The 19,949-nt window shown below is 45.0% G+C and overlaps 1 protein-coding gene across 2 annotated transcripts in view; it reads left to right on the top strand.

The window, feature by feature from the left end:
* The first annotated feature begins 1,225 nt into the window (after positions 1-1,225).
* The window catches only part of LOC115134208 (semaphorin-3E-like), a 51,841-nt gene continuing 33,117 nt past the window's right edge, over positions 1,226-19,949 (top strand). For both annotated transcript variants that reach the window (XM_029667953.2, XM_029667952.2), the window contains exon 1: positions 1,226-2,532. In XM_029667953.2, the coding sequence (XP_029523813.2) occupies positions 2,430-2,532 (103 nt within the window). In that variant the 5' untranslated portion in view covers positions 1,226-2,429. The remainder of the gene's footprint in view (positions 2,533-19,949) is intronic.

The following is a 19,949-nucleotide window of genomic DNA, read 5'->3' as shown; positions in this document are numbered from 1 at the left end:
TGTGTGTGTGTGTGTGTGTGTGTGTGTGTGTGTGTGTGTGTGTGTGTGTGTGTGCGTGCTTGTGTGCGTGCTTGTGTGCATGCGTGTGTAATGAGAGCTCTGTTGTGTTCAGCCAGTGAACAGGTGCAGAGTGGGAGTTAGATTCGACCTCTGGGAGGACAGCTGCCTCTCTATGGACCATGATCCTCTCTGCTCCTGACTTAAGCATCCTTTACAATCAAAGAATCCATGCCGATGGATACACACTGTATGTCAACTGCTGGCATACACTCTCTCTTTCCCCCTTGTTCTCTTCCTCAACTTTAGAAGCAAATGGCCAGTCTCTTTTGAGATGCGGTCCTATTTCCTGCTTATCACACGTATCCTGAACATACTGTGTAATGGAATCAACAGACCAAGGTGGGAAGGACTGCAATTAGAAGAGTTGTGTCAGTGGTTGTGAGGTTACACATGTCTTTCAAACATCAGAGAAACATCCTATCACAAGCCTGAACCATATCAGATCTCCTGATTGTACACCAATCACACAGCTAGAGAATAATAATACACATTAAGGCTGTCATGGTGACATTTTTATCACACACATACACATACCCAGACACACACAACACTTTCATCATACAGAATGCACAAAATTCAGTGAGCAAAATAACTGTAACGTTTCAAATAGATCCATGTAATTGAAGATAATCAGATTCACAGAAATGGTCTCCTTGAAGAACATGGAAAGATAAAAAAGAAAACCAAGGACTCCAAAGAGGTGGACATTTGTTCACTGTTATAAACACAATAAGGAGTGTTGACCATATTGACCACACAGGCTACACACAAACACACAGCTTGGAGAAAGAACAGACACTAACAGCAGGATCTTCTGGAGAAGAGAACACACTAATAACAGGGCTTCAGACAGGTGAGAGAGAAGAGGGGGAGAAGTGAGACAGAGAGCAAGGGAATGAGAGAGATACAGTGGAGATAAAGGAGAGAAGGAAAGTGGAAAGTGACAAGTGAGAGTACAATTTTAAACAAAAAGCTAATAAAGAGTGAGAAATACGGGTCAGAGGGGAAAGGAAAGAGAGAGAAGGAGATAAAAGAAGAGGGAGAAACTAGAGTCTGGATAAACTTTGGCTCTGGTCCATATTAATGCTGCAGGAGAAGGGCGGTCGGGGGAAGAAGTGGAGGGGGACAGGGAGAGAGGGAGGAGAGGAGATGAGAGGTGGTGGGCTGCACTGTGCGGTGCAGTGCTGTGTGGCGCGTGGAGAAGCAGTATTTCTTGGAGCAGAGCAGGGGAGAGGCTGACCCTAAGATACACCCTGCAGGCTGCACTTCAGCTGTCAGAGGGAGAGACTGCGAGAGAGAGCGAAATTGAGGCGAGATAGGAGAGAGACTGAGAGAGAGAGAGAGAGAGAGAGAGAGAGAGAGAGAGAGAGAGAGAGAGAGAGAGAGAAAGAGAGAAGGGGAGTGAAAGAGAGAAAGACAGAGTGGGGAAAGAGAGAGGAAGAGAGAGAGGTTTCTTCTCATTAGCAGGAGTCAATCGTCAGCCTTGAGAAGGAAAATTAATGAATTAATGAATGGCACACACACACTGGTATGTATCCTCTGCTCTGAGGAGTGGAAGCAGTACACATTAGTGAGCACAGTTGTTTGGATCCTCCTTGCCTGATCAGAGGTGGGAAAGAGAGAGAACACAAGAGAAACATCACAAGAGAGACAGAGAGAAAGAGAGAGTGTCTCCCTCTGCCTCTCCTGCTTCTCCTGGGCTAGTGGCCAGACACTGACTCTGTTGGATCCTGGAAGAACACAAGCTGAGGATACCACAATGCTGCCTTAGACAGAATGACAGAACACACAGCAACACTTTGGAAGGACTATCAGCAGTATTTATTTTCCTTAATTTGTTCAGACATAAAGAAGATACAACATCCCTGCCAGGCTGCCACAAGAACGACAGTCAGTCGGACAGACGGACAGAGAGCAGCAGTGGTTATGCAGCTCGGGCTGTAACAGCTGGAGTACTCTCTCTCTCGCCTGAAGCAATTGGTTTTAGGAGCTAAGTTCCTCACTACCTCTCAATCATTGAATCATAGTCCTGTAGGATCTCCTCTCATAAAGATGGACACAATACTGCAGTAGTCCCTACAGACTGAGACAGAACAGTACAGCTCCACTTGGAGATCAGTAGAAGGAAACCGTGGATTCTTCCCTCTCGGAGGGCTGAGATACCTGCGATACCTGTGGTCAGAGACTGGATTGCTGCCTTTTCCTATGGAGGAAAGATTGATGATGAAACTGTATATCTGATTCATTATAACATACTCTGGTCATAGAGCCTGGACTCTACCAGGTGAATATTTCCTACACTTCCCTTGGACTTAAGTAGTGATTCACACTGGATTGGCTTACTCCCTCTTCGGTGTATTTGTGTCAGGATGGAGTGTGTAAAGAATGTGTCTCTGATTCTGAGTGTTTTCCTGTTGAGCTCAGCACACTCAGCCCAGAGCGTCTACCCCAGAATACGACTCTCCCATAAAGGTAGGAATCAGGAACGTTAGTATGTGAGTGCTGGCTAAGCGTCATCATTAATGGCATATTCATGCACAGTTTTCTCTATAGTCCTAACTAGTCAAAGCTAACATTTTTATTCCGTTTATGTCACGGCAGGTGTGTCAGTGACAATGTAGAATGTTTACTAATAGACACCTCTGCACAACCCCTTAACAACTTGGAGAAATGAGTTATTACTTTACTAAACTGCTCGTATTCATCACTAAGTGTATAGCTGGCCACAGTATCATCTCTGCTGTTAGAAACTGTTAATGAGTATTTGAGATTACTCTATGTAAGATGAAAGAGGACCTAAACTCATCTATGACATTGTAAAGTCTGTTTTCTCCTTGTGATTGTCCTGGTATTTTATTAGGATCCCCCATTAGCTGTTGCAATAGCAGCAGCTACTCTTCCTGGGGTCCCCACAGAACATGAAACAGTCACAAGTTTGGACACACCTACTCATTCAAGGGTTTTTCTTTATTTTTTATACATTGTAGAATAATATTGAAGGAATCAATACTATGAAATAACAGATATGGAATCATGTAGTAACCAAATTTTTTTTAAACAAATCGAATCAATTTTAGAATCTTCAAAGTAGCCACCCTTTGCCTTGATGACAGTTTTGCACACTATTGGCATCCTCTCAACCAGCTTCACCTGGAATGCTTTTCTAACAAACTTGAAGGAGTTCCCACTTATGCTGAGCACTTATTTTCCTTCACTCTGCGGTCCAACTCATCCCAAACCACCTCAATTGGGTTGAGGTGGGTTATTGTGGAGGCCAGGTCATCTGATGCAGCACTCCATCACTCTCCTTCTGGAGGTGCGTTGGGTGATTGTCCTGTTGAAAAACAAATGATACTCCCACTAAGCGCAAATGGGATGGGAGTGCATATCGCTGCAGAATGCTGTGGTAGCCATGCTGGTTATGTGTGCCTTCTAAATAAATCACTGACAGTGTCACCAGCAAAGCACCCCCACACCATCACACCTCCTCCTCCATGCTTCACGGTGGGAACCACACAAGCAAAGATCATCCGTTCACCTACTCTGCGTCTCACAAATACACGGAACCAAAAACGGTTGCTTGAACTCTGTGAAGCATTTATTTGGGCTGCAACTTCTAAGACTGGTAACTCTAAAGAATGTATCTTCTGCAGCAGAGGTAACTCTGGGTCTTCCTTTCCTGTGGCGGTACTCATGAGAGCCAGTTTCATCATATCCCTTGATGGTTTTTGTGACTGCACTTGAAGAAACTTCCAAAGTTCTTAAAATGTTCCGTATTGACTGACCTTCATGTCTTAGAGTCATGATGGACTGTCGTTTCTCTTTGCTTATTTGAGCTGTTCGTGCCATAATATGTACTAGATCTTTTACCAAACAGGGATATCTTCTGTATATCAACCCTTCCTTGTCACAACACAACTGATTGCTTCAAATACATTAACACCTATCTAACGGAACCCCACCCCAACATTCTGCTGAAAAGGCAGCGCGGGAAATTCCAAAATATTTTTTTGAAATATTTCACTTTCACACATTAGCAAGTCCAATACAGCAAATGAAAGATAAACATCTTGTTAATCTACAGATCGTGTCCGGTTTTAAAATGTTTTACAGCGAAAACACAACATATATTTATGTTAGATCACCACCAAATCCAAAAAAACACACAGCCATTTTTCCCAGCCAAAGATCACACAAAAGCAGAATTAGAGATCAAATGAAACACTAACCTTTGATAATCTTGATCAGATGACACTCATATGACATGATGTTACAAAATACATTTATGTTTTGTTCGATAATATGCATATTTATATCCACAAATCTCGGTTTACATTGACCCCATGTTCAGAAATGGCTCCAAAATATCCGGACTAATTACAGAGAGCTATGCCAGATAACAGAAATACTCATCATAAACTTTGACGAAAGATACATGTTTTACATATAATTAAAGACACATTGGTTCTTAAGCCGCCACTGTGTCAGATTTTTAATAAATGTTATGAAAAAAGCATTTTATGCAATAATCTAAAATGGCGCTAAGACGTAACTATATTTCTCCACCATGTTGGAGTCAACAGAAATACGAAATTACATCATAAATATTCCCTTACCTTTGATTATCTTTCATCAGAATGCAGTGCAAGGAGTCCTAGTTCCACAATAAATCGTTGTTTTGTTCCATAATGTCCATTACTAGTGTCCAATTAGCTGCTTTTGCTAGCACGGTTAGTTCACAGTCCAAAAGCTGGCGCTGGTCCAGGCGAACTCGGACGAAAACTTCAAAAAGTTATATTCCAGGTCGAATAAACTGGTCAAACTAAGTAGAGAATCAATCTTCAGGATGTTATTTTCATATATATCCAATAACGTTCCAACTGGAGCATTCGTTTTTGTCTACAGAGTCATGGAACGCAGGCGATATCAACAGTAATGTGCGCAACCAGGAACTGGCATTCTGACAGACCACTGACTCATTCCCCTCCCATCTAGTGGAAGGCGTAGGAAGTGCGAACATATCCATATCTTGTTTGGATGTGAATAGGCGATGACTTGAAATTCAACCAGCCCCATCATTTCCACTTCCTGTTTGGAAATGTGCCTGCCCTATGAGTTCTGTTATACTCACATACATAATTCAAACAGTTTTAGAAACGTTGGAGTGTTTTCTATCTAATAGTAATAATAATATGCATATATTAGCATCTAGAACAGAGTAGGATGCAGTTCACTATGGGCACGCAATTAATCCAAAGTGAAAATGCTGACCCCTATCCCTAACAGGTTTTAAGAAGGACAGAAATTCCACAAATGAACTTTTAAGTAGGCACACCTGTTAATTGAAATGCATGCCAGGTGACTACCTCATGAAGCTGGTTGAGAGAATGCCAAGAGTGTGCAAAGTTGTAAGCAATGCAAAGGGTGGCTGCTTTGAAGACTCTCAAATGTAAAATATATTTTGAATTGTCTTTTTTGGTTGCTACATGATTCCATATGTGTTATTTCATAGTTTTGATGTCTTCACTATTATTCTACAATGTAGAAAATAGTAAAAATAAAGAAAACCCTTGAATGAGTAGGTGTGTCCAAACTTTTGACTGGCACTGTACATTTAAAAACGGCACACTTCTTGTTGTTGACTAGAGGATTGTTTTCTTCCTCTGGCCACGGTGGCTGGCATTCCACAATGTGGCATTCTACTGTTATGCTGGTAGGATGAGAGAGTGGCACACTGGTAAGTTTATGGTGGTGGTGTGTGTGTGTGTGTGTGTGTGTGTGTGTGTGTGTGTGTGTGTGTGTGTGTGTGTGTGTGTGTGTGTGTGTGTGTGTGTGTGTGTGTGTGTGTGTGGTCTCATCTGATTATTTGCAGTCTATATCTGGAGTATGAGGTTCTGTCTTTGTAGTTAAGTCTGTAGTTAACACAACCTCTCTTCTCTCTCCACTGTGGATCACTATAGCAACACTAACACATACTGTAATTCCACATAAAAAGGTGTCAGACATAGTTAAGAGTATGTGTGGAATTTCCCTGGTCAATAAATAGGATCTGTGTAAGGGGCAAAGCAGTGAGTTTGTCCTGGAAGTAGAACAGCGTGGTTTATCTACATGGTACCCCACTATGAAGGTTCACTGGGGCCTGTTTGTAATACTTTCCCTCTCTTATCACCATGCTAGTTTAGATAACATCGCACAGTAAATTACCTTAATAAATACAGATGTAGGATCTTCATTTGAGCCAGTTTGCTACAGCAGGAAAATAATCCTGCAGGAACAGGAAATGTGAATTATTATGTTGATTTTAATTTCTGGACATTTCTGTAGGGGTTGATACATTTTTTTAGGGTAAATCAAGTCTGACATTTTAAAAGTGGAATTACAAACTTTAGAATCCTTAAAACTCAAATACACTACAAGTTTACATTTTCTGCTGTGCAAATTCTCAGCAACAAAAGAGTGATCAAATTAAGATCCTACATCTGTAGGAGGAGGAAGAGAGAAAGAGAAGGGAGAGAGGAGGAAAGGAGAGCTAGAAAGGGATGAATAACTGAAAAAGTGAAGAAGAAAGAGAATGCTAGAAGAAGGGAAATAAGGGAGAGACGAGCCCCGGACGCAGGGAAGGAAATACAGAGACATGAGAAATGGTAGAAATGGAGAGGAGAAACAGAAATAAGGGAGGGATGTTATGGGTTTGTTTGGTTAGTGAAGTGTGTTAGGCTGGTATATTGACATAATCCCTTGCTGAGTGTTGAGTTGTGCTGATGTGTTCAGTCATAAACGTCACCTCAATTACAGTAATAACACTGACATTCATACATGTATTTCACCTGAGTCATTACTAACCTGGGGGAGAGAAGCTCCACTGACTGATTTACACACACAGAGGGACAGAGAGAGAGAAAGAGAAAGAGTTAGAGTGAGAGCAAGAGAGAGGGAAAGAGAGAGAGAAAGGCAGACAGATGGAGGAAGACACCACAGGAGAGGAGAGGAGTGGAGAGGAGTGGAGAGACGGTGGGCACTGGAACAGGTCTGTGGTTACCACCATCCACCATGAACTTGTTCCAAAGTTCTATTTCAAGCTCTCTCATACTGAACTCGGTCTTCAACAAACTTTCATTCTGTCTGCTGTATGTCTCCTCTCCCTCAGTCCACCCTTTTCCACTCCATCGCTGTCTCTCCCCCATCATTCTCTTACTCAAAATCAAATAGAAGTTTCTTGGTCAAGTACACAGATTTGCAGATGTTATCGCAGGTGCAGAGAAATGCTTGTTTTTCTAGCTACAACAGTGCAGTAATTATAAAAATTATAATTATAATAAAAAACAGAATCCTGAAGAAAAAAGATATATATAATTTATATAGGATGGGCAAATGACTAGAATACAGTATATACAGTTGAAGTCGGAAGTTTACATACACTTAGGTTGGAGTCATTAAAACTGTTTTTTCAACCACTCCACAAATTTCTTGTTAACAAACTATTGTTTTGGCAAGTCAGTTAGGACATCTACTTTGTGCATGAGACAAGTAATTTTTCCAACAATTGTTTACAGACAGATTATTTCACTTATAATTCACTGTATCACAATTCCATTTACATTCACTAAATTGACTGTGCCTTTACAGAGCTTGGAAAATTCCAGAAAATGGTGTCATGGCTTTAAAAGCTTCTGATTGGCTAACTGGCATCATTTGAGTCAATTGGAGGTGTACCTGTAAATGTATTTCAAGGCCTACCTTCATACTCAATGCCTCTTTCCTTGACATCATGGGAAAATCAAAAGAAATCAGCCAAGACCTCAGAAAAAATATTGTAGACCTCCACAAGTCTGGTTCATCCTTGGGAGCAATTTCCAAACACCTGAAAGTACCACGTTCATCTGTACAAACAATAGTACGCAAGTATAAACACCATGAGACCACGCAGCCGTCATACCACTCAGGAAGGAGACGCCTTCTGTCTCCTAGACATGAACGTACTTTGGTGCGAAAAGTGCAAATCAATCCCAGGACCGTGTGAAGATGCTGAAGGAAACAGGTACAAAAGTATCTATATTCAAAGTAAAACTGTCACATACCATGACACTGGAGAGACGATGCAGGTACGGGGAGTAAAACATTTAATAAAGAACGGACGATGAGCGAGCCCTGCGGTTGCGGACGGTGCAATTGTCGGACCAGGTGATGAAGCAGGATGCACTCAATGGTGCATCTGTAGGAGTTTGTGAAGGTCTTAGGGGCCAAACCAAATTGTGCTGTTGCGCCTTCTTTATGACACTGTCTGTGTAAAGGGACCATTTCAGGGTTGTCAGTGATGTGCACGACGAAGAACCTGAAGCTTTTGACCCTCTCCATTCCTGTTGATGTGGATGGGGGCGTGCTCTCTCTGATGTCTCCTGTAGTCCACGATCAGATCCTTCATTTTGTTGACGCTGATGGAGAGATTATTTTCCTGGCAACACTCTGCCAGGACTCTCACCTCCTCCCTGTAGGCCGTCTCATTGTTGTTGCTAATCAGGCAACACAGTCATGGGTGAACAGGGAGTACAGGAGGGGGCTGAGCATGCACCCCTGTGGTGTCCCGGTGTTGAGGATCAGAGTGGCGAAGGTCTTGTTTGCCTACCTTCACCACTTGGGGTCGGCCTGTCAGGAAGCCCAGGACCCAGTTGCACAGGGAAGGGTTCAGACCCAGGGCCCTGAGCTTAGTGATGAGCTTGGAGGGTACTATGGTGTTGAAGGCTGAGATGAACAGCATTCTTGCATGGCGATGTATCTGCTGGGGCGATATGAGAATTGTAGTGGGTCTAGGGTGTCCCCCCTTCTCTCCTGTAGCGTGTTCTGACTGGTAGAGCATGCTGTAGAAGGCTGCTGGTGGATCCTATCATTATGGAATGAAAAACATCTAAGCTTTAATAATATGTGTCTCATGGTCTCTGCCAGCTTTGATTTACACCGACCTACCGACACACTGAGACACACACACACACACACAGAATAATGTGAATACTTTACCATGTGCAGGCCTTGAAGGCGGATCTGGAAAAGAGAGGAATGTGGTTAAAGTCTCTGTTATTAGTCCTGAGGAACTAAACTATCACAATATTAACTATCACAATCTATCTGGTTGTATTTCTCTGGATGTGGAGGAGTTTGTTTGAAATCATGGATGTAGTCATCAGAGATGTGTGACCCAGTTTCCGTCTGACTTAAAGGTGTTACAGTACTGTAGAGATCAATCCAGTCTACCCTTTAGGTCCGTGGAAATATGCTCTCAGATGGACATCCTCTAGGACTGAGTTTACAAGTCAGAATTATTTTGGGAATGTTATCAGAGTTTCCATCTCAGAGCTCTGACATTGAGATTTCATCTTGTCTTCTGTGTTTATATTATCACTATCTCTTTCTCCACTTTTTCATTCCACTCGTCTCCCTCTTTCCTCTCCTGCCTCTCTTCCTGAACATTTCACCACGTGTAAGCGCAACTCTTTTCCAACACTGTTGATCTTTTCCATCAACTATAATCTCGATTTACTCTCATTCCTATAAATTTGTTTTGAAAATCTGCTTTTGTATCGAGTTGCAATCACCGATTGTCTCCAGTTTCCAAAGCAGAACAGACCTGAAGCTGCTCTGCATGCAGCTCCTCCAAAGACCTTAAACACACTTTATGAGAGCCTAATACACTCTCATTGGGCAGTGCTTTCAGCCAATCAAAACTCTTAAATCCTAGTGGTCAATTGTCCCATCTGTCTGATTGTCTAAAGATGGTTTCCAGAGGGATTGGTCTGGCCATTGTATTACAATGAATAGAACAGAACTCCTTATTAAAAACACAATGAAAAACAATAGAGCTGTAGAATACATTACATTACTTGAAATGATATGCGGTCTTGCCTCATATGTTGTCTGTATCCTTTTGTATTGTCTGTCTGTATATTCTGTTTATTGTGGAAACACCATTTCACAAAGTCAGATTCCTGTACCTGCAGATGTATTTGGTGAGTAAAGGTGAGTCTGGTTCTGCTCATCTGCATATTGTGGCCCTGTAGTGAACTCTTCATGGTAAAACAAGTGTTATATTATGCTGTATGTTTAATGAGAGGTTTTGACTGCTGGCATGTGTCAGAGTATGGTGTGGTGGAGGCAACGGGACAAATGGAGCGATGGGGTGGAGGGAGAGACGGAGCCAACACATGATTTATCTCTCTTCTACCATCTCCATCTATCTCTGTCCTCACACTTGGCTGGAAGCTGGACCTTCACTAGGATTCCAACACAGACAGTTTTTAAAGTCTAAATCCAGTTATTAGCTAAAGTAATACCACAGAGAGCCAGGCATTGGACCAATTGACTTGCTATAACTAGGGACAGAGTAACTAGGGACAGAGTAACTAGGGACAGAGTAACTAGGGACAGAGTAACTAGGGATGGAGTACAGGCCTCCTTGAAACACAGGTTATTAGCTCTCCAGTATTGGCATGTTCTCTAGGCATTGCAGATGGGGTCCTCTGATTCATACATTCCAATCTGAGTTCAAACCTAACTGTGTCACCACACCCAGATAATAGCTACCTGTACAGAGGCTCTCCTCGTTGAATGTGTTTAAAGAGACCATTATGGGTTTAAGAAGCACATTAAACTCTGAGCAAAAGTTGTTACTGAAGCTGAATGTGAGAGGTAGTTCTCTGCTGCTTCTGATCACAGGGAAAAACATTATTATACCCCACACTAACGGCCAATTTTAACAAACATATTCCTGTTGAAAACCACAGCAATTACTGAAAATTGAACTTTAGCATAATTCAAACAGTACCTCTGCCAAATGAATATTTAGTTAGAAAGCATAATAATTTTGTAACATTGGTAAATATTATTTCTAAAACCTCTGATTTTCTGTGCGTGGTGAATCAAGTGTTCAGGTGATGTCAGAGTGTTTGGACAGGGATAATGTCAGACATGTTCACTTGGATAAATAAACTCCTGTCGCTGCCATGTTGTAGCAGAACATTTTCCTCTCAGACAAGTCAAACAGTGAACGCCTAAAAGCTCTCATGGGCCATACTTCACCAACACACTACTTTCAACTACACATACAGTACCTTACATACTTTTTACATAATCCCATGCACTAAAAGCACACAGTTAAGACAGCTGGTGTCCCCCTATTGTAGATGGCATTCTGATGTGATTTCAAATATGCTGAACATACTGTGCTTCCACTCTGATACCTATTCCATCCCTGAGATGTTTAGAGTTTGCACATTTTAGATGTGTACACCATTTGCATTCTGATCATTCCTGATCCTCCATGGCTCTGTTCCACTCCAATGTCTAGTCCTTGTTCCTCTGTTCAATTGTTGATATCCTACTGTGCAGCACTCAGGTAGTAATTACTAGTAAGGAGCCCCCCTCTGAGTGGTAATATAAAACCTTCCTTCCCAGACTAGAACATAAGAGAGCTGCTGTATGTTTTAAACATCTTAAATGACTTAGCTGGAGGTGGAATTGTGACGAGGAATGAGTTGGGGAATACCAGTGTTGCATGAAGCCCTGTGTTTGTTAGATGAAGTCCTGTATGTGTTTAAACATCTTAAATTACTTTAGCTGGAGGTGGAATTGTGATGAGGAATGAGTTGGGGAATACCAGTGTTGCATGAAGCCCTGTGTTTGTTAGATGAAGTCCTGTATGTTTTAAATGAGGGAGATTTGTCTCATTAAATATAGTCTTTATATTAAGTACTGTATAAGTACCTGGATAGGATGTGACAGGGAGATGTGCATATTCACCTCAGGGGAGGGAATTTATAGGATCGAATAGGAATATTTTTCTATGTTTTGGCCTCTCTCTCTCTCTCTCTCTCTCTCTCTCTCTCTCTCTCTCTCTCTCTCTCTCTCTCTCTTTCTTTCTGTCGTGTGTGTTCTCTGTAGGTCTGTAGTGTCTAGAGGGTGAAACAGCTTGTGAGACATTTCTGCTATTACCTTTTAACAGTACAAATACCAGGGGGAGAGGAGGAGGGTTGAGAGAGAGGGAGAGAGAGAGAGACAGACAGATGGAGAGAGAGAGAGAGCAAGAGAGAGAGAGAGAAAGAGAGAGAGAAGGACAGAGAGAGAGAGAGAGAGAGAGAGAGAGAGAGAGAGAGTCATAGAGAGAGCAAGCGGTCGCATCCGCACTCGGTCCGCAGGTAGTATTACATTTCATTACATTTCATTATAGTACAACGGTTTGATTTGTCTAATCTTAGCAATTTCTTCTTAGCTAGCTACATAGCCGTCTTTGTATCATAGATATCATAGATAATTGTATCATAGATAATTGCGTAATTATCGTATTTCGTCGTCCTAACGCAGTCTACACTGCTATCTGCCCTGCAGCTAGCCAGCTAGCTAACGTCCACCGTCTACCGATTAGCAGCACAACTATTACACTCAACTGAACGACTTGATTAGTGTAGTGTTAGCTAGCTACATAGTTGTCTTTGCTGTCTTCGTATCCAAGATAATTGTGTAGTTTAGAGTGTGTAGTTTTAGAGTGATTATCTTAATTTACCGAGGTTAGCTAGCCAGCTATTTGTCGTCCTTAACGTAGGAGACACTGCTAGCTAGCCAACAGCTAGCCAACGTCCACCGAACAGAACTTCCGCACTCAACAACCCGGTCGCATTTCGCTTCGCTCCACAGGTAGTATCACATTTTTCATTTCATTTCATTACAGTACAACGGCTTGATTTGTTTGATCGTAGCTAGCTACATAGCTAGCTACATAGCCGTCTTTGTATCAAAGATAATTGTGTAGTCTAGAGCGATTTCCTAGGTTAGCTAGCCAGCTATTGTCGTTCTTTTAACGCAACGTAACGTAATCAACACTGCTAGCTAGCCAGCTAGCCCCGAATAGCAGCACAGTAGAAACTATTACACTCAACGGAACGACTTGATTAGTGTAGTGTCAACAACGCAGCCACTGCCAGCTAGCCTACATAGTCAACAACGCAGCCTCTGCCAGCTAGCCTACTTCAGCAGTACTGTATCATTTTAATCATTTTAGTCAATAAGATTCTTGCTACGTAAGCTTAACTTTCTGAACTCTCGAGACGTGTAGTCCACTTGTCATTCCAATCTCCTTTGCATTAGCGTAGCCTCTTGTGTAGCCTGTCAACTATGTGTCTGTCTATCCCTGTTCTCTCCTCTCTGCACAGACCATACAAACGCTCCACACCGCGTGGCCGCGGCCACCCTAATCTGGTGGTCCCAGCGCGCATGACCCACGTGGAGTTCCAGGTCTCCGGTAGCCTCTGGAACTGCCGATGTGCGGCCAACAAGGCAGAGTTCATCTCAGCCTATGCCTCCCTCCAGTCCCTCGACTTCTTGGCACTGACGGAAACATGGATCACCACAGACAACACTGCTACTCCTACTGCTCTCTTCGTCTGCCCACGTGTTCTCGCACACCCCGAGAGCTTCTGGTCAGCGGGGTGGTGGCACCGGGATCCTCATCTCTCCCAAGTGGTCATTCTCTCTTTCTCCCCTTACCCATCTGTCTATCGCCTCCTTTGAATTCCATGCTGTCACAGTTACCAGCCCTTTCAAGCTTAACATCCTTATCATTTATCGCCCTCCAGGTTCCCTCTGAGAGTTCATCAATGAGCTTGATGCCTTGATAAGCTCCTTTCCTGAGGACGGCTCACCTCTCACAGTTCTGGGCGACTTTAACCTCCCCAAGTCTACCTTTGACTCATTCCTCTCTGCCTCCTTCTTTCCACTCCTCTCCTATTTTGACCTCACCCTCTCACCTTCCCCCCCTACTCACAAGGCAGGAAATACGCTCGACCTCATCTTTACTAGATGCTGTTCTTCCACTAACCTCATTGCAACTCCCCTCCAAGTCTCCGACCACTACCTTGTATCCTTTTCTCTCTCGCTCTCATCCAACACTTCCCACACTGTCCCTACTCGGATAGTATCGCGCCGTCCCAACCTTCGCTCTCTCTCCCCCGCTACTCTCTCCTCTTCCATCCTATCATCTCTTCCCTCTGCTCAAACCTTCTCCAACCTATCTCCTGATTCTGCCTCCTCAACCCTCCTCTCCTCCCTTTCTGCATCCTTTGACTCTCTATGTCCCCTATCCTCCAGGCCGGCTCGGTCCTCCCCTCCCGCTCCGTGGCTCGACGACTCATTGCGAGCTCACAGAACAGGGCTCCGGGCAGCCGAGCGGAAATGGAGGAAAACTCGCCTCCCTGCGGACCTGGCATCCTTTCACTCCCTCCTCTCTATATTTTCCTCTTCTGTCTCTGCTGCTAAAGCCACTTTCTACCACTCTAAATTCCAAGCATCTGCCTCTAACCCTAGGAAGCTCTTTGCCACCTTCTCCTCCCTCCTGAATCCTCCTCCCCCTCCCCCTCCTCCCTCTCTGCAGATGACTTCGTCAACCATTTTGAAAAGAAGGTCGACGACATCCGATCCTCGTTTGCTAAGTCAAACGACACCGCTGGTTCTGCTCACACTGCCCTACCCTGTGCTCTGACCTCTTTCTCCCCTCTCTCTCCAGATGAAATCTCGCGTCTTGTGACGGCCGGCCGCCCAACAACCTGCCCGCTTGACCCTATCCCCTCCTCTCTTCTCCAGACCATTTCCGGAGACCTTCTCCCTTACCTCACCTCGCTCATCAACTCATCCCTGACCGCTGGCTACGTCCCTTCCGTCTTCAAGAGAGCGAGAGTTGCACTCCTTCTGAAAAAACCTACACTCGATCCCTCCGATGTCAACAACTACAGACCAGTATCCCTTCTTTCTTTTCTCTCCAAAACTCTTGAACGTGCCGTCCTTGGCCAGCTCTCCCGCTATCTCTCTCAGAATGACCTTCTTGATCCAAATCAGTCAGGTTTCAAGACTAGTCATTCAACTGAGACTGCTCTTCTCTGTATCACGGAGGCGCTCCGCACTGCTAAAGCTAACTCTCTCTCCTCTGCTCTCATCCTTCTAGACCTATCGGCTGCCTTCGATACTGTGAACCATCAGATCCTCCTCTCCACCCTCTCCGAGTTGGGCATCTCCGGCGCGGCCCACGCTTGGATTGCGTCCTACCTGACAGGTCGCTCCTACCAGGTGGCGTGGCGAGAATCTGTCTCCTCACCACGCGCTCTCACCACTGGCGTCCCCCAGGGCTCTGTTCTAGGCCCTCTCCTATTCTCGCTATACACCAAGTCACTTGGCTCTGTCATAACCTCACATGGTCTCTCCTATCATTGCTATGCAGACGACACACAATTAATCTTCTCCTTTCCCCCTTCTGATGACCAGGTGGCGAATCGCATCTCTGCATGTCTGGCAGACATATCAGTGTGGATGACGGATCACCACCTCAAGCTGAACCTCGGCAAGACGGAGCTGCTCTTCCTCCCGGGGAAGGACTGCCCATTCCATGATCTCGCCATCACGGTTGACAACTCCATTGTGTCCTCCTCCCAGAGCGCTAAGAACCTTGGCGTGATCCTGGACAACACCTTGTCGTTCTCAACTAACATCAAGGCGGTGGCCCGTTCCTGTAGGTTCATGCTCTACAACATCCGCAGAGTACGACCCTGCCTCACACAGGAAGCGGCGCAGGTCCTAATCCAGGCACTTGTCATCTCCCGTCTGGATTACTGCAACTCGCTGTTGGCTGGGCTCCCTGCCTGTGCCATTAAACCCCTACAACTCATCCAGAACGCCGCAGCCCGTCTGGTGTTCAACCTTCCCAAGTTCTCTCACGTCACCCCGCTCCTCCGCTCTCTCCACTGGCTTCCAGTTGAAGCTCGCATCCGCTACAAGACCATGGTGCTTGCCTACGGAGCTGTGAGGGGAACGGCACCTCAGTACCTCCAGGCTCTGATCAGGCCCTACACCCAAACAAGGGCACTGCGTTCATCCACCTCTGGCCTGCTCGCCTCCCTACCACTGAGGAAGTACAGTTCCCGCTCAGCCCAGTCAAAACTGTTCGCTGCTCTGGCCCCCAATGGTGGAACAAACTCCCTCACGACGCCAGGACAGCGGAGTCAATCACCACCTTCCGGAGACACCTGAAACCCCACCTCTTTAAGGAATACCTAGGATAGGATAAAGTAATCCCTCTCACCCCCCCCCTTAAAAGATTTAGATGCACTACTGTTCCACTGGATGTCATAAGGTGAATGCACCAATTTGTAAGTCGCTCTGGATAAGAGCGTCTGCTAAATTACTTAAATGTAAATGTCATAGAGAGAGAGAGAGAGAGAGAGAGAGAGAGAGAGAGAGAGAGAGAGAGAGAGAGAGTCAGAGAGAGAGAGAGAGAGAGAGAGAGAGAGGTGAATGAGGGGTTGAAGTGGGTGAAATGGTCATGGGGTGAGGGATCCCGGGTTAAGATATGAGTGAGGGGGTTAGGGATGAGGCAGCGGTGATGTGAGGTAATGCCTATTTAATCAGGCAGCACAATGCAGTCTGTTTGCCTATATCTAGCACAACCACCACTTCCTCCCTTTGAGTGAACCTCAGCCTTTACTATCCCCACAGACACACTATGGAGCAGATGGGGTTTAGGGTTCCAAGGACGACTGTTGCTGGGGCATCTACTCTGCTAGCTGGGCTTTAATCAAACTCCATCATAATAGAATCTCTGTACACTCTCTGAGAGACTCCGTCTGTGTGTGTCTGACGTGATCAGTGCTCAGAAATATTAGCCCTCTGATGTCTGTCTCTCTTTTGGGCTACAAGGATTTACACCCCACAAAACAATGCACAATCTAGTTACGTCAAACTTAAAACAGAGTTGGGTGAACCACATGACAGTGTGTTTGTTGTGTTGTTGATCTTTACAGGAAGTATTATGTCAGGCAATTTGGTTCTCCTGCTCTCCAGATGTAGCAATGGTCTCATTCAAAGATCACAGGCCTTCTTCCTTTGTCATCCAGCCGTCTCTTCTCTCTGCTTTCCCAACTCTTCTGTTTACTTTATCTCCACCTCTTAGTCCACTTCTCTTCCCCTATGTTACCCTCATGTCCTCTTCCCATCGCTCCTCTCTTCTCCCCAGCTCATCACCCCTTGCTCCTCTATCCTCCCCCAGCTCATCACCCCTAGCTCCTCTATCCTCCCCCAGCTCATCACCCCTAGCTCCTCTATCCTCCCCCAGCTCATCACCCCTTGCTCCTCTCTCCTCCCCCAGCTCATCACCCCTAGCTCCTCTATCCTCCCCAGCTCATCACCCCTAGCTCATCGCTCCTCCCCCAGCTCATCACCCCTAGCTCCTCTATCCTCCCCCAGCTCATCACCCCTAGCTCCTCTATCCTCCCCCAGCTCATCACCCCTAGCTCCTCTCTCCTCCCCCAGCTCATCACCCCTAGCTCCTCTCTCCTCCCCCAGCTCATCACCCCTAGCTCCTCTATCCTCCCCCAGCTCATCACCCCTAGCTCCTCTATCCTCCCCCAGCTCATCACCCCTTGCTCCTCTCTCCTCCCCCAGCTCATCACCCCTAGCTCCTCTATCCTCCCCCAGCTCATCACCCCTAGCTCCTCTATCCTCCCCCAGCTCATCACCCATTGCTCCTCTCTCCTCCCCCAGCTCATCACCCCTAGCTCCTCTTTCCTCCCCCAGCTCATCACCCCTAGCTCCTCTATCCTCCCCAGCTCATCACCCATAGCTCATCGCTCCTCCCCAGCTCATCACCCCTAGCTCATCGCTCCTTCCCCAGCTCATCACCCCTAGCTCCTCTCTCCTCCCCCAGCTCATCACCCCTAGCTCATCGCTCCTCCCCCAGCTCATCACCCCTAGCCCCTCTCTCCTCCCCAGCTCATCACCCCTAGCTCCTCTCTCCTCCCCCAGCTCATCACCCCTCCTCTCTCCTCCCCCAGCTCATCACCTCCAGCTCCTCTCTCCTCCCCCAGCTCATCACCCCTAGTTCATCTCTCCTCCCCCAGCTCATCACCCCTCCTCTCTTCTCCCGCAGCTCATCACCCCTCCTCTCTTCTCCCGCAGCTCATCAACCCTAGCTCCTCTCTTCTCCTCCAGCTCATCACCCCTAGCTCATCTCTCCTCCCCCAGCTCATCACCCCTAGCTCATCTCTCCTCCCCCAGCTCATCACCCCTAGCTCATCGCTCCCCCAGCTCATCACCCCTAGCTCATCTCTTCTCCCCCAGCTCATCACCCCTAGCTCATCTCTCCTCCCCCAGCTCATCACCCCTAACTGCTCTCTTCTCCCCCAGCTCATCACCCCTAGCTTCTCTGCTCTTTCTTCTCTCCCCCTTTCTTCTGTCCTGTCCTACTCCATGTGGCTCTCATTTTACTCTGTGACATCATTCCCCCATGCGTGGTGGTCTTGGAACACATGGCCATCCAACGTGCAGGCACCACATACACTTCCCTCTGGGGACTACGGAGTCTCACGCCGCCCTGTAGAAATACAAGAAACACTCATTATCTTCCTTTATAATGCAACCCTTTTCCCATCTCTCTTTGTTTTTGATCCCGCACTACTTCATTATTCAGTAGACTGTGTCTCTCTGCAGACAAATGGGAATGCCTGTCATCAGTACACACACTTTAACATTGAACCTGTGGTTAGAACTAACAACTTGCCAGTGGCAAGACATCAACTTCTTCCAACAAATTGAATTATTGTCTTTACCTTTCCCAAGGTTTGCCAAGGTTCATGTTTTATTGACTCCTCTGTATTCCTCTATAACTACACATCAGTGTTTCCCTCGCCTCGCCACAGTTGAGTAAAGTAAAGGAAGCCTTGTTTCCTCCCAGTCTGACACACTCCACTCTCTCCCATAGTAGCTGAAAAGTTATAGCATTTCCATGGAGGGATTTAAATGTTTTATTATTATTACATTTTTCAAATCTCTCCTGCCATCTCTCAGCACTCCCCATCCGGGAGATGAAAGGATGAGACTTGAGGGAGTCTCTCCTCTTTTTCTCTCCCTCCATTTTCCATTTGAAGTGGGAGCACTGTGTCTCGCTTTTGTTTTAGTGAACACACACTCCCTCGTTCAACTCCTTAGATGAAGAGAATCACACACACAGCAGCTGCAGAAGATGACAGGGAGGAGAGGAGTGGAAATCCCCTCTGTCTATAGAGACGGAACATAATTAGCTGTTTTAGATAATGATACACTGTTTGACTTGTGTTAGCTCTACCTGTTACAAAGCATATCTCCGCATTATCAAATCATCATATGAAGTTTCATTCCAAAACACTATACACTGTATAGTTGGTAAATTAGCTATGGCTATTTTTTGTTTTGTTTTAAGAACATAGGAAAGAGATTGGTGTATTTTTTCACTATCTAATCATGGCATGGGGTTGTTCAATGACAGATATGTATTTGTTTAAAATATATCACTTGATATGTTTGCAGAATGCTATATATCTGCCTCACTAGCAGAGAAATAAGTAGTACTGTTAGAGGATGTTTTACACAATCAAATGTAACAAATAACTACATTTTTAATAATGAAATGTACAGATCATACATTTGTGACAAACAAATACAGTGGGGCAAAAAAGTATTTAGTCAGCCACCAATTGTGCAAGTTCTCCCACTTAAAAAGATGAGAGAGGCCTGTAATTTTCATCATAGGTACACTTCAACTATGACAGACAAAATGAGAAAAAGAATCCAGAAAATCACATTGAAGGATTTTTAATGAATTTGCACAATATCCATCTGTTGTGGACCATACCATTAACACAATTCATGTTGTTTTCACAGAATATGGAGTAAATTAACACGTTTCTAAAATGCTTACATTTTCTTTACATACAAGCTTACCCAACACCAAAATGATGGATCTTTCTTGTCTTATTTACATATGCTTGCCAGAAATGAAGACCTAAAGTTCAAAACCTTAAACATAGTATACCGCCTCTACTTCTGCAATA

The sequence above is a fragment of the Oncorhynchus nerka genome, linkage group LG9a (genome assembly GCF_034236695.1).
Source record: "Oncorhynchus nerka isolate Pitt River linkage group LG9a, Oner_Uvic_2.0, whole genome shotgun sequence".
In the NCBI taxonomy this organism is placed as follows: Eukaryota; Metazoa; Chordata; class Actinopteri; order Salmoniformes; family Salmonidae; genus Oncorhynchus; species Oncorhynchus nerka.
Note: the sequence above shows the minus strand (reverse complement) of the source record. Positions and strands in the feature narration are given on the sequence as shown.